We start from the raw sequence: 17,954 nt of genomic DNA on the forward strand, positions 1-17,954 counted from the left end.
TCTTCGACCTGGAGACCGTCCTCGACATGGACACTGTCCTCAACATGGAGACTGTCCTCAAAATGGAGACTGTCCTCGACATGGAGACTGTCTCCGACCTGGAGACTGTCCTCAACATGGAGACTGTCCTCAACATGGAGACTGTCTTCGACATGGACACTGTCCTCAACATGGAGACTGTCCTCAAAATGGAGACTGTCCTCGACATGGAGACTGTCCTCGACATGGAGACTGTCCTCGACCTGGAGACCGTCTTCGACATGGAGACCGTCTTCGACCTGGAGATTGTCCTCAACCTGGAGACCGTCTTCAACATGGAGACCGTCTTCGACCTGGAGACCGTCTTCGACCTGGAGACCGTCCTCAAAATGGAGACCGTCTTCGACATGGAGACCGTCTTCGACCTGGAGACCGTCCTCGACCTGGAGACCGTCTTCGACATGGAGACCGTCTTCGACCTGGAGACCGTCTTCGACCTGGAGACTGTCCTCAACCTGGAGACTGTCCTCAACCTGGAGACTGTCCTCAACTTGGAGACTGTCTTCGACACGGAGACTGTCCCCGTTGAAGGAGGATGGGTGACCGACAGGCGATGATACCCAAACTGATGACGTCTAGAAACCAACCCTTCTCTGGATCTTTTCTGGGTCAGAACCATGACCTTCGATGTGACCGAAAGTTCACCCAAGCCTTAAAAATGGGAATATTTTATAACAATAATTGACCCAGAAATGGCAGCCTTCTTGAAAGATTTCCAGTGGCTGATGGGAAATATGAAAAAAATCTGAGCTAAGGCGTTAGCATGCTAATGCTTATGTTTTTACAGTAATCTGCTGCTGCAAAAGGTTTCCTAGTTTACAGCAGTGGCTCTGTGAGGTCAAAGGTCACCGGTTGGTGACCTGGAGGAGTAGATCTTTGCGGGTCACAGACTGGTGACAAATAACAGAACTGAACAGAACAGAGACCCTAAACAGGTCAAAGGTCACAATGACACTTAACCAGCAAAATCTCTCTAGAAACAAGATGGCCGCCGGACCGAGGAGACAAGATGGAGGAAAGCAGACACATCAGCTGTTACCTGCTGGGAAGCACGGCGGGGGACGGATGATGCTGTGGGCTGCAGCCACATGGCCTGGTGCTGCACAACCATTAAAGTTTGAAAGTTTGGAGCTGAACTTCCTCAGCAGCATTCTGTGGCATAAAAACGACCGGACCCCGGATCAGAACCAGATCGTGCTCAGGACGGGACTGTGAACCCGGCCGCCCCGTCGGTTCCGGTCCAAATTCAGCGGCTCCTCCCGTTCTCTCTGGTGCAGCCGCAGCCGACACATTGCTGCTATGAAAACATTTTATTATTAATGTCACAAACTTTCATCCACAGGAAGTCGGGTTTACATCTTAAATTTTATTACATAAAAACACAGAAATAGATGCTAGATGTTCTCTGATGGACCGGGCCAGAACCAGAGGCTCTGCAGGTCCAGTTGGGAAGTGCAGAATGAATGGAACACTGTGCTACTGCGCCCCCTGCTGGACGGACCCATGAAACACCTGGGAACCGGGTCAGATGTCAGAACTTTGTCCATCTGATTCATCAAGTTTGACGTCATTTATGCATCAAATCATTAAAACTAAAACTTCAGATTTTTTTCCTCCTCACAGGACCTAAATGAGGCCTCAGAGGTTCTGGACCACTGATCAGAACCATCCAGAACCAGGACATGGTTCTATGCAGTAACACATGAATTCCAGCAGGACTAACAGCGTCTCCGGCCCAGATTCGGTTCTGTGAGCCAGAAACCTGCAGCTGAGAACCAAACAGAGCGGATCCAGGTCATGAGCCACAGCTCTGCATTTAATTTAAGGTAACAAACTTTCAGTTTAACCCCCTCTGAACCAAACAGTGACAACAAGAAGTTTGAACTGGAACTGGAACAGGAAGCGACGACCAGAATCCGCCGGTCCTTCAGGCTCTGCTGTTGGACCCGCAGCCTGCAGGGGGCGCTTCAGGAGCAGGGTGGAGCGGGAGGAAGACCAGCCTGCAGTCCTGAGAAGAAGAGACAGGAAGCAGCAGGTGAGCTGAGCCTGAAGGCTGAGCAGAGCGAGCAGGGCGCTGCAGCCTGACCTCTGCTGGCGGGGCGGGGTATGACAGGAAGTGCGGGATCATCAACGGCCTGCAGAGGTCGTCATACAGGCCGGCGGGGAGCGCAGGTAGGAACGGCAGGTGGAGCAGGAGGTCAGGGGGCGGAGCCAAGGAGGAGCGGGACGAGAGGGGGGAGAGGAGCTGAGGAAGAGGAGGAGGAGGAAGACCTGGCAAGAGCAGGAAGTGATGCTCATGTTAGGACACTTTTATTAATTCTTATTAAAAATAAAATATGGAAACACAATATTTACTTCGTTATTTAATCCACTAATCATTTCGGTTGTCAGAAATGTCTGTAAAACTAGAGTTAATAATTCTGTTGGCAAATAATGAAAACAAATTCAATTAATTCACATTTTATCCCCAAAATGATGAATTATTATCCAAACCGAAATTAAGTTGAACTGAAAGCTTCAGCTGAAAAATATTTACTCCTAAATATTTTTCATCTTCCTGCATTTAGCAGAAATTCTTATTTTAATTCACTTTATGCTCATATTGATTTACTGAACTGATTCTACTTTATACTTAATATTTACCTCATAAATGGAGTGACTTTTATTCTAAATAGTTTCTCTTTATTGAAACATACGATCAGGTTTTTAGACTATAATGAATACAAAATAGAATAAACATTTAAAGTTTGGTTTTTTAGCTCAAATGTGCAGACAAAAAGAAAAATTTGTTTAAAAATAAGTTTTAACTGAATATCGTGTTGGAAGTTCTTACAGGTCGGAACATCTCTGCCGTCCGGACCGGAACCGGGTTCTCCTCGCGGGTCCGGCCGCTGGTTCCGGACATCTGGACCCAAACCGTCCGGATCCCGGGTCCCGGCGGCAGCAGCGGGGTCTCCCGCCGCCCTGCGATCGGCCCTCGGCTTCGGGTTCCGGGGCCGATCTCGGGTTCTGCTCAGGTTCCGCTGGAGCGCATTGACCTGGGTCCGCCGGGTGATCAGGCCGCACTTCCAGCACTCACAGCCGGAGAACGGGCAGCACCTGCTGTGGCCCTTCTTCCGGATGATGAAGCCGTGGTGCCGGCACCGGGAGCATTTGGGCTGCCGCGGTTCGGACATGGCGGGAATCATCCAGCCTGCTCGGGTTTAGCTTTAAATCACCATCGAGTCTCTCGTTGGGAAAGTATCAATGTCCCACCGAGCCGACCAATCAGAAGCCGCCCTCGTCACCATGGTACCAGCTGCGGGGATTCCAACCCAGTCCAGGTGTGGAGCCGGGGCCAGAAGCCCCACGTGGGTCCCGGCGCCTGATTGGCTGGAATTCTGATGGCCGTGACCCTCATGGCTCCATAAAAACAAGACAGAAAAATGGCTCCAACCAAAAAAGGCAAATATATGGTCATTTTATTACATTTATTAATACAAAGATTTCATTGATGATAAAACATGAGCCTTTCTCACGCTAGTATTAAATAAAGTAAATAAAGATATTAAAAGTATCTCAATGTGTTTCTGGTCATCAAAACAGAACATAATCAGATTTTGTCACAATAGACATTCATCTTTAACACTTTTTATTCTGAGCAGTAATATATTTTATTTCTATGCATTTATGCATAGAACACATGAGTTCAGTGAAAACTCCACAGCTGGAGGTCAAAAATCTGATTTTATGGAAAATATAAAACTAAATCCACATTTCAGCAAAAGCCTCAGATTAAGATGGTTGCAGGCATCATCTTCTGTTGTGGTATAAACCAAAAAATATTGAACATCATATAAATCTTTAATATTTTTACATATCTGGGAAGCAGAATATTGTTTTATCCAAAGAATCTAAAGTTTGCCCTTAATCTGTATGACTTAATATAAAATGAATAAATGACATTATTATAATGATTATCTGTCTAAAATGAAAAATGTGCCAATTTATAATATTCTTAGTATTGATTCTAGAAAGTATATTTCTGACAATACAAATAATAATGATAATAATAATGATGAAGATGATAATCATTGTCTACTTTGTAAAAATGTTACTATTCTTAATAACTTAAGAATAGTGTAATGAAGGTTTTCATTACTTGTATAAAAACACCTAAAAGGGGTTGAATGATAAGAGACAAAAACAGATTGAAGTATTTTATTGTTTGTGTTTTTATGCAGTGGCACCTCAGCTGGAACTGATGGTGTCCTGTTAAAATAAAACAAACAAATGGATGGTTTTGTAACTGTCTGAAATGTTTTTAGATGTGGCTTACCTCTGTCTCTTCCTCTGTGTTCAGGTGTTCAGGCTAAAAGATTCCCCGGGGGCCTGAACACCTTATAAAGGTTCCGGAAGAGACCAAATGCAGATGGAGGAGGGGGAGCAATGAAACTGTGTATTTTAGAAGTTTAATGATTGGATTTATATTTATAGAAAGGTATTTTAGAAATGAAATGGTTACTTAAAAATGAAGAGTGTTATTATTATGTTGAAGATTTGGTTGTTTTGTCAAGATTGTTTGTATATAGGTATTTTGTCCTCCCGTTTCTTGGTGGGGTTGTTAATTGGAGCAGCCAGGGACTATAAAAACCTGCATGTTGGCCACATTGCAGGTTGGTAGGTGTGGCTGCTGCTGAGACTCGTGGCCGTTGTAAACAGGATTGTTTCTATGTTAAATGTTGGACAACAAACACCTGGTTGGTCTGCACTATTTCTCTGCCTCAAGGCTCCTCTGTAAACCAGCTGCTAAGGGCCATCCTGACAAATAGTTAATAACTATAGAATTATTCTAATATATTAACAACTAATATAGAATAATAATTCTTAATATTAGTTATTATATTCTAAACTAATATTAATAATATTTAAATAAATATTCAAAATTTATTTGAATATTGTAGGTTGATTGATATTTAAAGTTTTCATCCATCCATTTTCTGTTCACCCTTGTCCCTAATGAGGTCAGGAGGGTTGCTGGTTCCTCTCATGAGGCGGGGTCACGGGGTCACCCTGGACAGGTCATCAGTCTGTCGCAGGGCAACACAACCATTCACACACACACTCACACCTAGGGAGAATTTAGAGAGACCAATTAACCTGACAGTCATGTTTTTGGACTGTGGGAGGAAGCCGGAGAACCCGGAGAGAACCCACCATGCACAGGGAGAACATGCAAACTCCATGCAGAAAGACCCCGGACCGGGAATCGAACCCAGGACCTTCTTGCTGCAAGGCAGCAGCTCTACCAACTGCACCACTGTGCAGCCCAGTGGAAAACATAAAAATAGATTATTTCAACATGAGGGACCCGACTCAAACGAGGACAAAAAGAGTTCAAATTAGAAAAAAATTCAATTTAATTCTTCCAAAATAGCAAACAAAACATAAAAATTCTATGCAAAAATAAGTCAAAGAATAAATAACAATCTTGGGCCCAATTTAACTGAGGTCAACTGAACTCTAACTGAACACAAACAAAACTGACCTTCCTAACAAAGAACAAAAGGCTGCTGAGGGAAGCATGACATAACAAAAGAATTAACAAATACAAAATTAACTAAAGCATTCTATGAAACAAATAAAGAAAACTAACTTTTACTTAACAGAAACCATAATAAGTGAATATTTAAGTGACAAAACTAATTATAAACAACTTGAAACAAGTCTCCTCCTTCAGTCTTTCAAGACAAATAGTTTCCTCCAGGTTTCCTCCTCCAGCTGGTTTGAATCAGCAGCACCTCAAACAAAAAACAAGTGTAAATAAACCATTCAGACAGACATTAACTAAAGTGTGCACCCATTAGGAAATATATATCTAAATGAAATAACTAACTTAAACATATAAACTGGAATATAATATAAAGAAAATACTAACACGATGTGGTGGTGGGAGGAGCATCCACCACACAACAGCAGTCTGTGAGACGTCTTGTTGAATAGTTTCATTTGACCCACATGTACTTAGGCAGTGATTTTTCAGTTTTTATTCATACAGCAAACAAAACAAAATAAAGAAACAGATTCAATTCTTTTCATTTTTGTGTTTATTTACAGGCTTAAGGTGTAACAATAAATGTTCTCGTCCCATTTAGTTAGAAATACACCAGACAAGGCTGATGACTCCTCTCTAGAAACATCCTTCAAACCTCAAACACAGCAAAAAAATAAGCTTTTAAAGGATATAGCAGTTATGTCTTTAATACGTTAGCAAATCATGCGAAGCAGAAATATAGAGTATGAAAATAAAAGGAGCTATAGATCAAATGTGCTGCTTTACAAAGAAGATCGACCATCCAAACGAGGCTGGTTGTGTCAAATAGAAAAACTGGCTGAGCTGCGAAGCCTGGAGATCCTTCTCAAAGAAACGGTTTTATTAATCATCGCTACAGTCGCTATACATCGCCTGGGAAATAAAGTCAATGTTATGATCTTAATCTTGGCTAATAAGTTTCGGTGTTTCTTCTGCAGCCAGACTGGAAAGCTGCTCACCTTCCAGTCAGTGAAAGGCGAGGAGCGTTTGCTAAGCAACCAGACCGAGCAGCAGAGCAGGGAGTTTCAGTCCGGAGGAGCAGCGTCCACTGGAGTCCAGCGCTGACGTCTGAGCAGAGAGACCAGCTGAAGGCTGAAGGTTGTTCCTGGAACAGAACAAAACATCAGATTCCAACAATCTGGCATCACATCAGAAATGCTTCTCTCTAGATTTACCTTTCTGCCGTCCAGAACAGCAGGGATTTACTGGTGTTGGTCAAACCAGGTCTCTCTTGCTATGTGTCCATCTCACAGTGTGCACCTGTTGCTCCGACTGCAGGGTTTATGGTTATGAAGTTGGGTTTATAGTGTAAATATGGCAGTGTGGCCCATGAGAGAGAAGATCTTGAAGCTTGGCGTTCTTGAGGCAGACTATCAATAGACTCCATCTTCTGCTCTGCAGAGAAGCTTTTAGTCCTTTCAGAAATATACACATGTTCAGAAACCCTAGTTTGTACATCCAATCTGGTTCTGCTAACAACTTTTCTAGGAAATAAATGAGAGTTTCTGGAAGACTAGATACTTATTTTGAAATTGTTAGTCAGGTAGGCTGTAGGTGGTCGGCTGTACTGCTTACAGTACACGATAATGGATCTGATGAGGTGCCATACAGTGTAAAATATACAATAAAGTGAAAGAATATATTGGTGGAGAAAGGAAAGTTTTGTAACACCCCCATGCAGAGCAGAATAAAGGAGGTCTTTATTCCACAGGGATGCAGGCATCTGGTGAGCGTTGCTCCGCCTCCTGCTCAGTACCGCCGGCTGTAGCTCGGCGAACCGAAGGATGACGACGATGACGAGAAGGTTGTTGTGAAACCCGACCCTGTGGCATCAAAGCTTCCTCTCCTGGAACCGGATCTGGAGCCGGTTCTGGAACCAGAGCGGGATCCGGTCGCAGAGCCAGAGCCGCTGATGCTATACGGACTGTAAAGGCCTTTGGTGGACTGAGACGAAGCTTCAAGCAGCCGCAGACCGGTTCCCTCCTCGATCATGCTTCTCTCCATGGCGTCCTTGTAAGAAATCTTGAGCTTGGTTTTGGGGCAGGTAAGGTACTTGGAATAGGCACTGACATCTCGTAACTTCTGGGCGGTGCGGGCGTCTAAGGTGCCCTTCTTCACAGCCTCATCAATAGAGACTCTACCAGAAGCATCTGGTTCAATCAGCCCGCCGGTGAGATACTGGACCTCAAGGAACCGCTGGCCGGCTTCGTAGTAAAGCCATCCTTTCTTCAGAGCTTGAGCAGCAGACATTTTGCTCTTAGTTCGGGGATCTTCAAACCCATTGTGTGCCTTCTGGGCTAAACTGATGCGGTCCACCATGATCTTATCCACCAGCCCTTTATTCATCGCATCAGCCACAGAGAACTTCTCTCCGGTGTTCGGGTCAATGATCCCTCCAGTGCAGGCCTGAGCTTCCAGCAGCCTTTGACCTGTTATGTTGTCCACAAGATTTCGGTGAATGGCCTCTGTGATGGAAACCTTCTCCAGTGTGTCTGTGTCCAGTATCCCGGCCACAGGCCCGGTCTCCTCAGTGGGGTCGTTCCATGTGGTTGCGGGTGTTTTTATGGAAGGCACCGGGCTGGCGGCGTAGGAGGAAGAGGAGCCAAAGGAGGATGAGCGTGATCTACTGCCGCTCATGTTTCCAGACAGCATGTCTGCGAATTCTGTGATGGACAGTGTTCCAGCTCGGTACTGATCCAGAGCAGACTTATCTATCAGGCCTCTTGTGATGGCATCGTCAATGTCATATTGCCGTCCAGACCTTCTGTCGATGATCATGGACTTTACGACTCCATCCGAGGAGGTTATCGTTATCTCCTCCCACTCACACTCCTGCTCTGAAAGCTCTATATAGGTCTGGTGATCAATCAGTCCTTTTTGGTACGCTTCATAAACGGACATCTCTTTGCCTGATTCTGGATCGACAATGACAACCCTTCGTTTACGAACCGAAGACTTGGACGACGTCTTCCTCTCGCGTTTCTTCTCTTTCAGCAGCAGGAGACGAAGGCCGGTCTCTGGGTCTGTCATGCATCTCTCCATCAGCTGCAGGTAGGTGAGGTTTTCCTCTGTGTTTGGGTCAAAGAAGCCCTTTGTGTCATCAGAGGGATCCGTGAGAATCGTGTTCATTTCCTCATCAAAGAGTCCACGTTCATATGCTGTTTCAACGGGCAAACGGTGGCTCTCCTGGGGATCGATGATCCCCCCGGTAGCAATCTGGGCCTCCAGCAGCCGAATGCCATGGTCTTTCAGAATCAGATTCTTTTTCATAGCCTGGAACAGTGAGACTACCTGGCCAGAGTAAGGGTCTCTGTAGCCTGTGACGGCTCGTTCAGCTGAGAGGAGTTTGTCTTTAAACTCTGGGCCAACCACGGCCATTTTAACAGCCTCTGTGACAGTCAGTTTCAGGTTTTTGATGGGGTCAATCACATATCCTGTAGCAGCTTGAGCTTCAAGCAGCTCAAAGGCGGTTCCCGGCCTGATCATGTTCTTCTTCATTGCTTGGTAAATAGAAAGACGGTCTTTGGTAGATTCAACATAAACGCCTGCTATGCAGCTGGTGCCCTCAAGGTACTTCTTCAGATCTCTGCTGACCTCCTCCACTGTGACGATGCCTTCAATGAGCTCGCTGTAGGTCTTCTGGTCAATAATCTGTGAACGGAGGAGTTCATCTGCAGGTATAGTTTTTCTGAGACCCTTGAAGAGAAGTCGTCTGTCAGCCAGGGAAAGCAGCCGGAGTCCACTTTCTTTATCAACTCTGCATCTCTTCAGCAGCTGAGCATAAGTCTGTTTCTCATCCGTTGTTGGGTCAATGTAACCTCGGACGTCCACTGTAGGTTCAGTTATCCTGTCAAGGGTTTCTTTGTTAATGTAGCCACGCTGCATGGCCACATCCAGGGGAAGGTGGAAGTAGTACTCTGGATCCATCAATCCTCCAGTAGCATTCTGGGCTTCCAAAAGCCTCAAGGCATATTCCTCGGAAATCAGGTCTTTCTTCATGGCCTGGAAGAGAGAAATGACTTTTCCGCTGTACGGATCCTTGTATCCTGTTACTGCACGCTCAGCTGAGAGCAGTTTGTCATGGATCTCAGGCCCAACAAGGCCCTTACGTACAGCTTCATCAACGGTTAGGAGCTCGTCTTTTACAGGGTCGACCATGAATCCTGTTGCTGCCTGCGCCTCGAGAAGTTTCAAGGCGACTTCAGGCTTAATCTGGCCATTCTTCATAGCCTGGTAAATGCTGATTTTAGGAGGACTGTCTGACATGATTCCCGCAATGCAACCTGTTCCAAAGAGGTACTGCTTCACTGACGGCATCTCCATCACCTCCTGAACGCTTATCTTCTCCTGTTTCAGGAGGTTGTATGTCTGCAGGTCAATAATCCGAGCGCTGTACAGGTCCTCGATAGTAACCCTTCTCCTGATCACGTCACATGACATGTTCTGCTCCAGCTTCAGAGATTCTCTTTGCTCAATGATTTCGATGATGATGATGAGCATTCTTTCCTTTGTGATTTGGCCCAAGCGGTACTGCTCCAGGAGCCGCTGCCTCTCCTCTTCAGGAAGCATGTTTGAGTTCATCACCTCCCAGACGGTCAAGTTCTTTCCTGCAAAGCTCTGATGAGGGATCTCAATCCGAGTGTTGGCTAGGTCTTGTTGGGCTTGCTCCTCTGTGTACTCGTAGGACTTCTCAGTCACTGCAGGAGCTTCAACTTTTGACAGAGGCAGGTAGCACAGACCGGTGTTGGGGTCTCTTCTGCATGTCTCAAGCAGCTGGCTGTAAGTTGCCCGTTCATTGGTGTTGGGGTTGGTGAAGCCTTTGATGTCACCTGTCTGTTCGCTGAACGATTTCAACATTTCTTTACTGAAGAAGCCACGCTGGATGGCTGCGTCACTGGGAACCCGATGGCTGCTGACTGGATCGATTATTCCACCAGTTGTGATCTGAGCTTCTAGAATAGGAATAGCATGTTCCCTTAACACCAGTTCCTTCTTCATGGCCTGGAACAGGGAGATCTTGTTGCCCGTATATGGGTCTTTGTATCCTGTCACTGCTTTTTCAGCTGATAGAAGTTTCTCATGGAGCTCAGGACCAACAACTCCAGCCTTCACAGCATCATCCACAGAATATTTCTGGTTTTTTACTGGATCGGTTATAAATCCGGTACCAACTTGGGCTTCAAGAAGAGCCAGTCCAGTGCTATGCTGTAAAACACGCCGTCTCATGGCTTCATAAATGCTTAGCTTCTCATCTGAGCCTTCCATGGCGACGCCATCGATGCGGTCAGTGCCATGCAGGTACTTTCTGACTTTGTCAGTTTGACCAACCTCTTTGGGAGCCTTCTTCCCCTGCTGGAGTTGGTCAAATGTGGCCTTGTCAATGATGTTGGAATCAAACAGAGAGCTGGCGGTGACTGGTTCTCTCAGGCCTTCAAAACAAGCTGCTTCCTTTGTTTTGTCCTCTTTTTCATCAATGGTTGTTATCACAATCTTTATGAGCTTCTCGATTGTCACCAGTCCCATGCTGTACTGACGGATCAGCTCCAGTCTCTGTTCCTCAGTGACATACTTAGAATTTATAATTTCCCAAACTGTGACTTTTCTTCCTTTGAAGGGTCCAGATTCCAGCTCCATCGTCTCCTGGCTTAGGGCCTCTTTCGTTTTGGCCTCTGTTATTTGTTTGTCCTCCTTAGGCTTTGGGGCCTTCTTTGACAGAGGAAGTAATGGCAATCCAGTTTCTTTGTCTGTGACACATTTATACATGAGTTGTGCATAGGTGGCATCCTGCTGCGAGTTGGGATCATAAAAAACTTTTGTCTCGTCTGTGTTTTGATTCAGAGTCTTGTTGATTTCTTCATCAAAGTACCCTCGCTTGCAGGCGATCTCAGTAGGGATGCGACAGCTTTTAATGGGATCGATAACTCCTCCAGTTGAGAGCTGAGCTTCCAGCAGACGGATGCCTTGGTCTTTCTTTACGAGGCCTTTGCTCATGGCTTCAAAAACGGACACCTTTTTCCCTGTGTAGGGATCTCTGTAGCCGCCAACGGCTCGCTCTGCTGACAGGAGGCGTTCGTGCAGCTCTGGACCAACAAGACCTGATTTAACAGCTTCATCAACAGGCATACGCTCATTTTTCATGGGATCTATCATAAATCCTGTTGCCGCTTGAGCTTCAAGGAGATTCACAGCCGTCTCTGGGGAGAGTAATTCCTTTTTCAAGGCTTGATAGAACGGCATTTTCTCTTTGGTTGGTTCATTCAGGAGACCTGCGATGCTGGGCGTTCCTTGCAGAGCCTTCTTCACGGCATCCATCTCAGAAACTTCTTTAACTGAGATCTTCCCATTGCTCAGCTTGTTGAACAAGTCTTTGTTTATAATCTTAGACTCTAGCAGCTCAGTGGCGCTCACTGGAGCCCTCAGACCGTTGAAGACATTTCCACTATCCTTCTCCTTGTCTTCCACAACAGTGATGACGATCTTGATGACCTTCTCTACGGTGATCTTGCCTGTCTTGTACTGACGGATCAGTTCTCTTCTTTGCTCCTCTGTGAAATACTCTGAATTTATCACCTCCCAGATGGTGACGGTCCTCCCTTTAAACTTTCCAAACGGAACATCAACATTGGATCTGCTGAACACCTCTTTAGTCTCCATATCCGTGTAGGTTCTCTCTCTCTGACCGGCTCTGTCCGTCACCGGTAACATCAGCAGGCCAGTGTCTGGGTCTTTGGTGCATTTCTCCAGCAGCTGTTTGTAGGTGAGTGGCTCCTGAGTGCTGGGGTCAGTGAATAACTTGGACTCTTCACTGGGATCTGTGAGTTTCTTGTTCATGTCTGCATCAAAGTGGCCTTGCTTGTAAGCTGCCTGAAGAGGGACTCTGTGACTGTTGACGGGATCCACTATCCCACCCGTGGCGAGCTGCACATCCAGGAATTTGGTGGCTTTCTCTTTACCAATGAGGCCTTTCTTCATGGCCTCAAACAGAGAGATTCTGGCTCCAGTGTACGGATCTCTAAAGCCAGTGGCTGCGCGCTCAGCAGAAAGCATCCGGTCGTGGAGCTCAGGCCCAATTAACTCCTCCTTAACAGCCTCGTCTACAGACAGAAGTTTATTTTTCACCGGATCAACAATGAAGCCTGAAGCTGCTTGAGATTCCAGAAGCATGGCGGCAGAGTCCGAAGTGATCTTGTTCTCTGTCATGGCGTTGTAGACGCTCATCTTCTCCTTAGATGGAGTCAGGATGCCTCCGACGCAGTTCTGGCCCTTCAGACACCTTCGAACTTTGTCTGTCTTTTCCAGCTCCTCCACGGTGACTTTGCCTTTTCTTAGTTTGTCCATGTCCTTCTTGGTCAGGACACCGAGGTCAAAGAGTCTCTCTGCAGGAACCTTCTCTCTGATTCCATCAAATGCGAAGGGAGATCCTCCATCTTTCTTCACCCCGTCCACTTCGACGGCACCGTTCAGAACCTTTCTGGTTGTTCCCACCATCGTCATGGAGACCAGCTGTTCCTCGGGAACGTCATCCGTCTGAATTTCCATTTCCTTAGTTCTGGTTGTTCCCGTTTTAGAAAATCCTTCCAGGCTCTGGAGTTTCTCTCTGAGCTTTTTGTTCTCGTCCTCCAGGAGTTTCTCCTGCTCCAGCCTCTTCTTCTCAAGCTCCTCCACCTCCTTCTGCTTGGCTTTCATCTCTTCTTCTGCCTCTTTCTGCTTCTTCACAGCCTCGTCCAACACGGCTTGCAGCTTCTTCCTCTCCTCCTTCACGAGAGCGCGCTGGCGCTCCTGTTCTTCTTTGAACGCCTTGGCCTTCTTCACCTCGTCCTCATACTGCTTCTCCAGTTTCTTCTTCTCGTCTTCAACGGCTCGCTCTCTCTTCAGCAGCAGCTCCTTCTCACCGAGGAACGACTGTTGAAGGATGACCTTCTGCTGCTCAATCTGCTCCTGCTGGGCGGTCGCCATCTGTCAGAGGAAAGGAAGATGAAGTTGGTCAAAGAAAATCCCTCATGACGTCTAGTCACGAACTAGTTTCTGTATTTTAAGAACTCTACCTGCTGGGTTTTCTTCTGCAGCTCCTCAGCATCTTTTCTCAGCTTCTTCTTCTCGTCCTCCAGCTCAGCGATGGCTTTCTTCAGATCATCGGCCTCTCTGGTGCTCTGCAGCCTCTGTGTCTCCAGCTTCTGCACCACGGTTTCCGTCGCCTGTTTTTCGGTCTCCTGCAGACGAGCTTTGGCTTCGTCGGCTTGCTTCCTGAACTTCTTGGCCTCGTCCTCGGCTTTCGTCTGGGCGGCGCTGAGCTCCGTGACTCGGAGCTTCAGCTTCTCGGCCTCAGCCGACGTTTCCAGCTGCCTGGAGCGCTCCGCTTCCAGAGACTTCTGGAAGTCTTCTGTGTCTTTGTGGAGGCGCTGCTGGATCTGCTGCTTGTCCTCCTGTAGTTTTTTAGCCGTCTCCTGGGCCCGCTCCTTCAACTTCTGCAGCTCCTCAGCTTCAGCCTTCAGTCTTGTGGCCTCCTGGATGGCCTGCATCTTCTCCTTCAGCATCTTCTCAGCCCGCGCTCTCTGCTCAGCCAGGTCTGCCTCGGCCGCCTGCCTCTGCCTGGCAGCATCTTCAGCCTCCACTGCGAGCCGAGCGGCCTCCGCTGCCAGGTGCTGCATCTTCTCGGCCTCCTCCTGGAGCAACTTTTGGGTGTCGTCTTGGTCTTTCTGCATGAGGAGGCGGTTTTGCTCCTCAATCTTCAGTTTGACTTTGAGGAGCTCGTCCATCTGACTCTTGACTCTGGAGAGCTCTTGCTCCACCTGAGCTCTCTGTTTGACGGCGTCGTTGACTTCTCCTTTAACTCTCTGAAGCTCAGCGTCCAGAAGCTCCTTCTGCTTGTCTGTTTCCTCCAGCTGCAGCTTGACGGCTGAGAGCTCCTTCTCTACCTGCGACTTTTGCTTCAGCGCCTGCTCCGCCTCCTTCTTGTGTTTGGCCATGGCTGCGTCCGCCTGCTGCTTCTGCTGCAGCGCCGCAGCTTCGGCCGCCGCCCGCCGCGATGCCTCCTCCTCTGCTTCCTTCCTCAGTCTCTCTGCATCTCGTTGAGCCTTGGCCTGTTTCGCGGCTTCTTCTTCTGCAGATTTTTTCTGCTTCTCTGCCTCCTGGGCTTTCTGGCGCAGCAACGCCGCCTCTTTCTCTGCCTCGTCTTTGGCCTTGTCAGCGGCTTGGGCGAGCAGCTTTGCGTTGTTAAACTCGTCTCTGAGCTTCTCCTGAGCGAGGACGTCCTCTTTGTTCTTGCTCAGGACGTTTTGGGCCTTCTGCTCTGCAGCGCTGCATTTCTGCGCCGCCTCTTTGGCCAGGACCACCTGCCTCGCCGCCTCTTTCTCGGCGTTGCTCCTCTGCTGATTGGCTTCCTCCGCCTTCTTCTTGAGCCGCTCCACTTCCTGCTGAGCGGCCTTGCATTGGCGAGCCGCCTCTTCTTCTGCCGCGGTGATCCTCTTCACCTTCTCCTCAGCTTCCTTCCTCTTCTTCTCCTCCTCTGCTGCCAGTTGCTTCAGTTTCTCCGCCTCTTCCTCGGCCTGCAGCCTGCTCTTCTGCGTCTGCTCTGCAGCGTCCTTCAGCTTCTTCAGCTCCTGCTCCAGGCTGGACTTCTCCTTCGCTGCTTTCTCAAAGTTGAGCCTGATGATGCGGATCTCCTCCTCCACCACTGTCTTCTGCCTCAGAGTTTCCTCCACCACCGTCTTCTGTCTCTCCAGCTCAGACTGGGACGAGCCCTTCAGCTGACTCATCTTCTCCTCGATGTGCTGCTTGTGCTGGGCGGCCTGGTCCTCCAGGAGCTTCCTCTGATACGCCTCTTCCTCAGCCTTCCTCTTCAGCCTCTCGTTCTCGGCCTCCTTGGCCTTCAGGGCGATCTCTGCCTGCGTCTTGACCTGCGTGGCCTCGTCCATGGCGGCCAGCTTCTCCTTGAGGATCTTCTCTGCCTCGGCCCTCTGCCGCGCCGCCTCTTCCTCGGCCCTCTGCCGTTGCCTCTGGGCCTCCTCGGCGAGGGCTCGGAGGCGGGCCGCCTCCTCGGCCAGCTGCTTCATCTTCAGAGCCTCTGACTCCAGCAGCTGCTTGCTCTTCTCCGTCTTGGACAGCGTCTCCTGCTCGGCTTTGACCTTCATCTGCAGCAGGGTGTCCATCTCTCGGCGGACCCTGGCCAGCTCGTCCTCCAGCTGCTTCCTCTGGCTCTCTGCGGCGCTGACCTCACTCTTCAGCCGCTGCAGCTCGCCGTCCAGCAGCGCCCTCTGCTGGTCGGCCTGCTCGAAGTCGGCCTTGAGGCGGATGCACTCCTGCTCGGCAGACAGCTTCTGCTGAGCGATCTGCTCTGCGAACTGCCGCTGCTTCTCCAGCTCCTTCTCGGCGCTGTCCTTCTGCTTCAGCGCCGCCTCCTCCGCCTTGGTCCTCCGCTTGGCGTCTCGCTCGGCTTCAACCTTCTGCCGCTCAGCCTCCTGCTGAGCCTGGCTCTTCTTCTGGGCTTCCTCCTCGGCCTGCAGCCGCAGGCGCAGCGCCTCGTTGGCTTTTTGCCTCCACATCTCCAGCTCCTGCTCCGCCCGCTGCCTGGCTCTGTCGGCTTCGTCCTGCAGCTTCCTGAGCCGCTCGGCCTCCTCCTGCAGCTGCAGCACCGCGCCCTGCTCCTTCTTCAGTGACTCCTCCAGCTGGTTGGTCTTCTCAGTGAACAGTGAGGCCTTGGTCTGCATCTGGGTGGCGGCGCTCCGCTGCGCCACCTCCTCCACCACCTTGACCTGCCTCAGCTGCTCCTCCTCAGCCTGCTTCACGCGCCGCTCGGCCTCCTCCGCCTGCGTTTTGAACCTCTGCAGCTCCTCCAGGGCTTTCTGCTTCTGCTTGGCCGCCTCCCTCTCGGCTTCTGCTTTGCGCTTCAGCTCTTCCTCTGCGGTTTTCTTCTTCTGGGTCTCCTCTGCCACCTGCCGGCGGAGCCTCTCCGCCTCGTCCTGAGCGGCCCTGCGGAGCGTGTCGGCCTCGGCGGCCCGGTCCCGGAGGTTCTGCAGCTCGGACTCGGCGGAGGTTTTCTGCCTCATGGTGGTCTCCAGCTGGATGCGGACCAGGCGGATCTCCTCCTCGATCTTGGAGCGGCTGTCCAGCGCCTCCTGCAGCTGCTGGCTCTTGGACCTGGCCTCCTGCTCCGACAGACTCCTCAGCTGCTGCAGCTCCTGCTGGATGTTCTTCTTCTGCTGCTCGGAGTCGGCGGCCGCGCCCTGCCTCCTGCTGGCCTCCTGCTGCATCTGCAGCTTCAGCTCCTGCGCCTCCTGCTCCGCTCTGGCTGCAGACTGAGCCTGAGCTTCAGTCAGCCGCTTCTGCTTGTCCAACTCGGCCTGAACCTCGGCCAGCTTCCTCCTTTCTTCTTCTTTCAGCAGCTCGGATGTTTTCTGGTTGGGTTGAAGCAAAGAGGACGAAGATTAGAGAAGTGCAGCTACAGAAACACACGGAGGCTTTATGTCCTCCATTCAATCATTTCTAGGAGGTTTTCTCAATCTGGCTTTAAACAAGTTTAATTTAGTGCAGAAAGAAAATCCACAAAATGACATTGTTTTACATCTTCAGATAAAGAGAAAAAAAATGTGGTTTATTTCTCACTTCTCATCAAATTTTAATAAAAATATTTCAAGATGTTTTATTTTCACACAATTATCTGTCAAGATAATGACGATGTATTTTGTCATCTTAAGATATTTATGTCAGGAAAAATCAATAAATCTGAGAAAAGTTATGAATAAGAAATCATCTTCAGATAATTGTTTGTTCTGTTTTCTTAAATAATTATCTGACGATAACCAGATCATTTCTTTCTGAGGAAAACAGAAATGAAATCTTTTTCTCATTATTTTGTCACCTACAGGAAATATTTCACTTCTCATTTCCTCATAAGAAAGAGAAAAAAATATCAGAATATGAAAATCTTTTCATCTAAAATTGATTAATTTATTGTCCCAAAATGGGGAATATTTTGGGTTGGGGAGAACAAGATTCACAAATAAATATCTTAAATATATACAAAAAATGCTTTTTTAAAGAAAACTTATTTTTCTCTAACTTAGATTTTTTTTTTTTTTTGTCAATTCTTGATTTACTACTAAAATATCTGAATATTATCTGAAAAACCACCAGAAAATATCCCAAATATTGAGGATTGTTTCCAGGAATCGTTTCCTCAATATTTAATACTTATATTAAATATTTAATATTTGTCTCTAAATCAGAAAATCAATTTTCTTCTAATGAAACTTTATTTGTTTTCCTGGGTAACAAGAGAAGCAAAGGTCACCAGGTCGGGAATCGAACCTGCGAAGGCTCCGTGTGGGCGGTGCTGAACCGCTGC

At 48.2% G+C, this 17,954-nt stretch overlaps 2 protein-coding genes across 8 annotated transcripts in view; both read right to left on the reverse strand.

The window, feature by feature from the left end:
• Positions 1-1,385: 1,385 nt before the first annotated feature.
• LOC122843591 (doublesex- and mab-3-related transcription factor C2-like) lies at positions 1,386-4,396 on the reverse strand. Its single transcript, XM_044138452.1, has 4 exons — positions 4,358-4,396; positions 2,873-3,468; positions 2,126-2,310; positions 1,386-2,047 (listed from the first exon to the last, which is right to left on the reverse strand). Exons 2-4 carry the CDS (start codon positions 3,225-3,227, stop codon positions 1,967-1,969), a joined length of 621 nt encoding a protein of 206 aa, XP_043994387.1. The 5' UTR covers positions 3,228-3,468; positions 4,358-4,396; the 3' UTR covers positions 1,386-1,966.
• Positions 4,397-6,107: 1,711 nt separating this feature from the next.
• Positions 6,108-17,954, reverse strand: part of pleca (plectin a) — a 67,109-nt gene continuing 55,262 nt past the window's right edge. For all 7 annotated transcript variants that reach the window (XM_044138432.1, XM_044138429.1, XM_044138431.1 and 4 more), the window contains 3 exons: positions 13,657-17,004; positions 6,787-13,567; positions 6,108-6,716 (listed from right to left, as the gene is read on the reverse strand). In XM_044138432.1, coding sequence (XP_043994367.1) covers positions 7,361-13,567; positions 13,657-17,004 — 9,555 coding nt within the window. In that variant the 3' untranslated portion in view covers positions 6,108-6,716; positions 6,787-7,360. The remainder of the gene's footprint in view (positions 6,717-6,786; positions 13,568-13,656; positions 17,005-17,954) is intronic.

This window comes from Gambusia affinis, linkage group LG14 (assembly GCF_019740435.1).
Source record: "Gambusia affinis linkage group LG14, SWU_Gaff_1.0, whole genome shotgun sequence".
Taxonomy (NCBI): domain Eukaryota; kingdom Metazoa; phylum Chordata; class Actinopteri; order Cyprinodontiformes; family Poeciliidae; genus Gambusia; species Gambusia affinis.